The sequence below is a fragment of the Anas acuta genome, chromosome 2 (genome assembly GCF_963932015.1).
Source record: "Anas acuta chromosome 2, bAnaAcu1.1, whole genome shotgun sequence".
NCBI classification, from domain to species: Eukaryota; Metazoa; Chordata; class Aves; order Anseriformes; family Anatidae; genus Anas; species Anas acuta.
Window position 1 is genome coordinate 44,136,275 of NC_088980.1, and position 8,046 is coordinate 44,144,320.

The 8,046-nt window shown below is 45.6% G+C and overlaps 1 protein-coding gene across 1 annotated transcript; it reads right to left on the bottom strand.

Annotated features, from left to right (window-relative positions):
- Positions 1-4,489: 4,489 nt before the first annotated feature.
- RPL14 (ribosomal protein L14) lies at positions 4,490-6,966 on the bottom strand. Its single transcript, XM_068674502.1, has 6 exons — positions 6,900-6,966; positions 6,592-6,693; positions 5,975-6,069; positions 5,582-5,681; positions 5,134-5,187; positions 4,490-4,599 (listed from the first exon to the last, which is right to left on the bottom strand). Exons 1-6 carry the CDS (start codon positions 6,900-6,902, stop codon positions 4,513-4,515), a joined length of 441 nt encoding a protein of 146 aa, XP_068530603.1. The 5' UTR covers positions 6,903-6,966; the 3' UTR covers positions 4,490-4,512.
- Between the last annotated feature and the right edge of the window lie 1,080 nt (positions 6,967-8,046).

Consider the following 8,046-nt stretch of genomic DNA (forward strand, 5'->3'; position numbering starts at 1 on the left):
TTCCTGGAAGAAACTTACTGGCATATGCTTGAATTGGGTCCACAACGAGGCTATATTGGCCATTTACATACCTCTGTGCTGTGCTCTGTTGCCGTGAGGGTGGGCTGGGATGGAAGGAAGCTTACACACGAACACGGGGAGACAGACACCCGGCACCGCAGCGGCACTTCGTCCTCACGCCCGCTGAACGCGGGGCCTGGCCGACATATGGGCTCATGAATCTTTCCTGACAGCCCTGCGGTGGCAGAAGCAGGGAGCGGAGCTTCCTGGTTATAAATCGGTCATGAATAAATTTAGGCTGGTAATTAGAAAGTTTCTGATAATCAGAGGCATGAAGTTCTGGAAGCTTCCGGATAGATCAGAGGGAGCTGGCTGGGAGCCTCTGCTGAAACAGGAGGGCGGGATATTGAAGAGGGAAGGCTTGGGGGTTTTGGCCTTTTAGCCAAAAGCTTTTTGGCTCCCCCAGGGAAGGAGATAGGAGCAGACCCAGCTGAGGTTTGCCCATGGTGCTTTCTGTGTCATGTTTCTCTCAGGTTTGTCCCATGCTTCAGGACAGGTTGCCTCTGAGGTCTGTGAGGAATTTTTTTTTACTCCTCTTGTTGAGAGGGAGCATCTCTCCTCCCTCTTTATTATGTATCAGTGCTGCTCTCCTAATCACTCAAAATAGCCCCGGAGCCAAGCTCCTCACAGGTTTTGAGTCAAAATGAGCCCCAAATGAGTCTAATGGAGATACTAAAGGGAACGGACAGGGGGGCATCCTCTAGCACCCCTATTCCTGCTGTGGTAGGTGCCGTGGAGCTGGAAAAGGAAGGCCCAAATTCATGTCCACTCCCTTCACAGCATCTCCCTCTGGCACCCTCAGGGCCAGGTACCTGCTCCCCACTAAAGCAGAAGCGTGGTGTTGTTAGCAGCTGCCAGACACCACCGCTGAGCAAACACATCTTCCCCTCCAAGGTCACGTTCAGGTGGTGGGGAGCCGAGGTGGCCTGCTCCCATTTGGGATGAGGACCTGCATGCCCTGCAAAGAGCAGCAGCTTGCCAGCCTCCCCCCGGAACCTGAGAAATGCTCCAAGCAAGCAGAGCAAAAATGATGCCACTTTCAGCTAGTCAGGCTTAATTTGCTTCATTATGCCATAAACTCTCGGATTTTTTTCATTACCCACAGAGACCTGCAGGATGAGCTAAGGCTCACATGTGCAATGTGAATGAGATAAGCAGTAAAAATAAAAGACAAACAACCAAAGGAAAAAAAATAATCATTTAAGTTATTCAGGAGCTCCAGGGAGGAAGAGAAGGGGGAAGGAAAGGAAAAAGCCCACAAGCCTATTTCCCATCCTTTCTTTATATCACCTTCATGCAGCATCTGAACTGCAGTAATACAGATACCAAGCTCTTTTTTTTTTTTTTCCTTTTTTTTTTTTTTTTTTTCCTATTGCTTCTTTTATTTGATGGCTTTTGTAAACACGAGGTTCAAACAGTGGCTCTAGGAAGTCTCGGCTGCTGAGTTATTGTGAAAAGTACTCAGAAGTTGCGCCCTCCCGCTGGGTGTCTGTAGGTAAATCTCCAGCTGATCTGAAAGCTGCTCTCCTTACGTGCTGTTTAAATATGAACACTGCTACTTTTCAAAAAAAAATCCACCTTTCCATCAGAGCAGAGCCCCCAATGAGAGCTGCTCATACAACCCCCCCCAGCTGTGTGGGGCCCAGCACGAGCACGAGGGCCACCACCAGCAGGCCGGGCCTCTCCTCGCCACGCACAGGAGCAGCGCTCCCAGAACAAGGCAAAATGACTCCAAAGTTTCAGCAGGATGCCCCCAGTTTCTCCAGACAAAGATTAAGATATAGGTAATTGCAAGAGCAAATAATTTGAAAATGTAATGGTCAACATGTCTAGCAAGCCTTGACCGGAGGTCAGTTTGGACACCAGCACTTGAAAGGGAGGTTCAGTAAATCCAGAGATCCCTCTTCCCAGTGCATTTCATCTTTAATAAAACCGAAATACATTCAGATGCTAAGCACGGGAGCAAGAGAAGTGTTTAGACAAGAAACAAGAGCACTTAAATATAGATTTATTTTGGTTTTGTCTTTGAAGATATCTGCATAACCAGCAAATCACTCGGCCCAGAACTTTGGCTGGTTCACGGAAGCATTAGTGTAGGTTTTACACCTTTTAGCTGTAGGTTATGCCAAGGGGCCCAATCCTGCTCCTATCATTGCTCACATTGCCCAGACTTTGCAGGGAAAAAAAAAAAAAAAAGATTAATACTGTTTTTTCCTGCTGTTGATATCAGTTCAGGAAAATTTACCTGCTGATCTCAGGAGGAAACTGGGGCAGAGCATATTCCCCTCTGCTCCCAGTAAGTCCCATACATGCTCTGTGAAATCAGGTAAGAAAATAAACACCAGGACTTCACCTTCAGCTGTTTCTGAACAGCAGATCCTGTTTCTTTACATTCAGCTCCACAAAGTAAATTAAAGAAGTATATCCTGATGGGCAGACTACATCTTAGTCAACTAGGAACGCAAAATTAAGATACAGATAAAGCAAACCCATTGTTTTGAAATATTTGTGCCATCACCTCTGTTTGGCAGTGTTCCCTCACTGAAGGGCAGCAGTTGTCTGGTTCGGGTAAGCCTCAGGAATAATGTAGTGAAGAGCTAACATTGCCATCATGTGGTAAGCATTAGCAACAAAATGATACTTTGCATTTTTTCTATATCCAAGTATCTTTAAAAAATCAAAAATAAAAACCAGACAAAGCAGCACAGGCGGCACAGCACCTGTTGTTTGGAAAGCAGGTAGACTACTGACATGATGCAAAGCCCCAAAAAATTTCAGAAAGGTTTTGTTGACTTGTGAGGACCACCACTTGCTGCTGATGCACAGCACACTGTCTGAAACACAGCGTAGTTACCAAAGACTGGTAAATTCTCTTGTTTCTCTGTCCCCCTTTCCTCCTAAGAGCAAAAAATGATGTTTCCACAGAAGCAATTGAGGAGAGTCATGGTGTTACAGAACCAAGTTTCTTCCAGGGCATGTAAAGTGGTATAGGGGGGAACGGACACAGTGGACAAATTCCTTGGAAGCCAGCACTTCCAAAATGGGCAAGGATGAGAGAAAAATCACTTGTGAATTGGTTATGAGAGATATGCCTTTCAAATTAATCTGAAGCTTGAGTTTCAGAGTAGGTGGATTTAATCACTTTGAAATCCAGCGTAACTCAAAATCTCCAGGTGCTTGAACACAGCGATCATTCTCAATTTTAATCTCAATTTGCATCATTTCTTAGGCTTTTCTTCCTTAGCTATAGCCATTCATTATCAACCATGTGCTTGAACTCAATTTCCACAGCTTATAAATAGCTCAAGACAACATAAAGTGCTTGAGCAAGCAGATGCCCAATTTTGGCTTAAATAAGCAACATTAGGCACATAACTTTGAAGCATACATTTTTAGAAGCATATGCTTGTACTCATGTATTGTTAAATATACTGATGTATTTGGTAATATACTTGAAGGTCTTACAACCTTCATTTTAATATTTTCCCTCTTCAATGTTATGACAGTAAAAATAATTTGCTTTTCGACTACAAGAGATCTCAGACTTCTACCATTTCTTCATTCAACACGAAGAAAATCCATCCTCTCAACAAATTGCACACAAGAAAACATATGGAAGAAACGGATGCTGACATTTAGATGTAGACTTCTTAAAGCATAAAGACTCAACCCATCATTACAGTGTTTCAAATTAATTAGTTTTTAGGTCGTGCCCCTTTTTGCTTATTGGTTTTGATTAAAAAGTAGTGATTATGTGCTGCATAGTTTAAGGAACTGTAATTAGGGCCAGGTATAAGGTATTGATGTAAGCTATCAACTTCAAACATTCTGAAAAGCAAGCATGGTAAAGAAGTCACCAATTTTTGTCTTGTTAATATACCCCTCATTATTATAACTGCACTTACAGTACAACATCTATGCTTTTAGACTTCTGGGGTATGAAGTATCCCAGGAAACTGCTTCTACAAAGTTTTTGGTTGTGGGATGTGTTTTTTCTAGTTAAGAACAGCAATTTTTTAGTCTCTCAAGCACTGACATACCTGCATTCTAACCAGAAGATGCATTTCCAATTGGCCTGAAATTATACAGAAAAATTGGTTTAATTGATTATTTCTCACAACAAGGACTGTGCTCGAAATTTTGTTTATCCAATAGCAGATTACTTTAAAATGTCTAAGGACCTGAACTATTTTGAATACCAAAGTACGCAAATATTTCAAACAGTATTGAGTACAGAGTACTGAGCACAGTCTGTATGGTCAACACGACGTGACAAAAACATTCCTGTGTGCTTCAGAGAAACCCTTGAGCCCAACCCTTGGGACATTAATAAACGAGACAGACAATTCTTGGTCAGGAGCAAAATGAACTTATGTTTACAATTTAGATCCATTTGTCATTTCTGAAGAATCAGAACATGGACACAAAGTAAAACATAACTAGAAGCTCATTTTATTTCTCTTTCTTCACTGTCTTCTTGGGTTTTTTAGAAGTCTTCATCTGGAGCTTCCTGATTTCATGCTTAATGATCCTGTTTCTCTGTAAGAACAAACAAAAATACCATTAATCAAAATGAAGACTCTAGCAGTTCAAAAGTATTATTCCTTGATTTCAATTCTGATCTTTCATGTTCTGCCCTTTCTGATGATCACCCTTTGCTAACCTGATTATATTTTAATTACGTTAAAAGATTTAATGTGTGTTACATCCTAAATGACAAATCCTACCTAAAACTGTTCTACAAAGTGGCCAACATCACTGGCTGGCAACTTGGGCATCCCGATATCCCATGAGTGAGGAGTTTGTTACAGGATGAAGTATTATCTGTGGCCAATCAAGAATATTTTATTTCATCTCCTTCCTCAGCTGTAACCGGGAATACCGATGCACAGATCATGTGAGCTCAGCTTTGATCAGTGACTGAACTGGTGGCCAAGGAGGCATCGGAATTCAAGGCACTCACATGCTTTGTGTCAACCAACTATAAAAGCAAGGCTACTGACATCTGTGTATGACTATAAAGTGAAGCCTACAAGCAGAAACCCTGTAAGGAAACCACACTCAAGCACTTACCATTTTCTTTGCTTTCATAACCTTGTAACGATCGAAGTCGGTCATTTTGGCTTTCTGTTTGGAAAAAAACAAAAAAAACATGAGGCTCTGATACACACATGTGTAAGTTATAAAAGTCAGAATTTCAAAACATTCCACAAGTAACTCTGAGCATCTGCAAACGAGGTCTAGCTACACACCTACCAGGAGTTCACTACAGGCCTTCACTGGGAAGCGAGGATGTGAAACTACAAGTTGTGATCACTGAACAAAACAAACCTTTACAATAAAACTACAAGAAATTAAAGCTGATGGAGATTTTAATCTACACTTTTTAACTTAACTTTTAACTTAACTTAACTTTTTTTTTAATCTTGGCAACAGAAAATACATAATTTATCAGATCACACCTAATTTTCACGAGTAGAAGCAGTACAAAGTACATTACTCATCCAGTCGAATTCCGTACCTTTTCCCTGGCTTCAATCTTCTTTGCCCATCTTGTTGCTGCCCATTTCTCATTTATATTTTCCTTCTCCCAGGCACGTCGCACACACTTCTGACGAGCACTGGATTACAACAATCACAGAGTTATATTCACGGTCTTTCCAAAAAAAGAATCTCTAATGCTAGTCCATCAAATTTCACCCAAGATCATCCCTCTACATTCCTTCAGATGCCTAGTTTAAGCCAGTGCCACGTAACTCTCTGTGGCCTGATCAATATTTTATGCAACTGCTTTGCTAGAACTCAGCATGTAAGTGATTTCAAGAGGCACATTAACACTCCTAGCAACACCTGTATAAGATCACTAATTCAGGCGTGAAGTGAAGAGTATGACACATACAAAACGGACACCGACCTGTGCGGGAACTTGATCACAAAGTCAGTCAGCTGCATGCACTTGAAGGGCATGGCCTGCCTCCTGACACCACTGCAGGGGCCATCGACCAAGGCCTGGAAAGAAGATGTTTGGTTTTAATCTTGTGTTTTTTTTTTTTTTTTTTTTTTTTTAAGCTTTTCCAGGATCAAGCATTTATTTTCAGCACACGTAAGTGCCACTTAGGAAGAACTTTTTTACGGAAAGGGTTGTTGGGTATTGGAATGGGCTGCCCAGGGAAGTGGAGGAGTCACCATCCCTGGAGATCTTTAGGAGATGTTTAGATGCAGAGCTCAGTGCTGTGGGTTAGCGGAGGGCTGGTTAGTGTCAGGTCAGAGGTTGGAGTCGGTGATCTCTTCCAGCCTGAGTGATTTTGTGCATTTTTCAGCTTTACGCCCATCAGCCACGTGTTCTGAGGCCCCACACGGGGCGGCGCTCACCCTGGCAGCCCCAACACGTGCTCCTTCCCCTCTCATCCCCACTAACCGCTCCATACCTCATTTTTTTCACCATTTGCTCATTTTTCTGACCCCCCTCCCCAGGACCACTCTCCGACCACCCCCAGCACAGGGACAGCCGGCCGGGCCCCCCCCCCTCACCCTATTCTGGTCGATGACATCCACGATGGCCACCAGCTTGCCGGCGTGCGGCCCGAAGGCGACGAAGGCGACGCGCCCGATCTCCACAAAGCGCTTGAACACCTGAGGGAATGAAGAGAAAGGCGGGGGGGGGCAGCCGTTAGTCACCGTTTAACGACACCCCCCAACCCCCACACCCCCCCAACGGCTCCCCCGTCCCTCACAGCCCCCTCCCGGTCCCCTCACGGCCCCCACGGCGGCGGTTGAGGCGCGGGGAAGTCCCGAAGCCGCCGCTCCCCGGGCCGGGCCCCGGCGCCGCCCGCCCGTACCATGATGGCGGCCGCGGGCAGAAAGGAAGAGGCGGGCTCGGAGCCGCCGGATGCCGCCTCACGGCGGAGGGGGCACTGCGCATGCGCGCCGCCCGCATCACACTGCGGTCGGGGGGCGTGGCTAAGTGGTGGAGGGGGCGTGGCTAAGTGGTAGGGGGCGTGGCTAAGGGCGCGCCGGCGCGCCGGCGCGAGGCGGCGCGGGAAATGGGGCTATGGCACCGCCTTGGGTTATAGGGCAAGGGGGAGGTTAGGGGTAGGACCCCCTGAGGGGTGGCACCGATGGTAGAGTGATGCTGCAGGGACGCAGCACAGCCAGGGGATGTGCTTGTGCTGTGCTAGAGGCTGATCTGGTTGGGTTTGAGCTCCGGAGGAGATAGCTGAGATATCAGAGCGCAATGGAACGCGCCCACCAAGACCCCTAGATGAAGTGACCCTGCTCTTCGGAAGGCAGAGCGCTTTAAGAAGGGCATAGATTAGAAAAAAAATAAATTTTATATGTTTTCATATCGTAGTGCAGAGCTGAGCCCGAATTTGGAAGAATGGCTTCGTGGCGGTACGCACTGCCGTACCCTAGGCACAATAGAGAAATGTAGGAGAGTGTGTTCAGAACAACCTCCTAGGGTAAAAGCAGCTTTATGCTTCAGCTTAGTGGCACCTGGTGGCAAAGTTACTGCTTTTCTTTTAAATAAATAAATAAATACATACATACATACATAAATAAATAAATAAAAGGAGTGTTTCAGTGTCTGCATTATATCCACTGACGTACAGAGGCACACGCACAGCTCCTCACACGAAATGGATCACCTGCCCTGTGCCGCTAACAGTGAACCTCTCTTCCTACTGCACGTGAAAGAAGGCATTTGGGGCAAGTCGGTGCCACAGATGCACAACTGTGCTGCCTGGAGGATGCATTCGTTCTCTTCTTGGACCTTGGCACCCCCAGAGACAAGTGCTGGGCTGCCCTTACTTTATCACTCTGCACCTCTTGCCACGTTTCTTAGAGAGTGAAGATGCAAGGGCACACTCAGCGATCCTGCAGAGCGGGTCTTCCCCAGCTTGACAGCGTTGAAACAGTGCTGTAGATGTGGTGAACGAGATGGAGAGGTGTCCTGAGGTGTGACCAGCCCAAGAGCATCCCACAGAT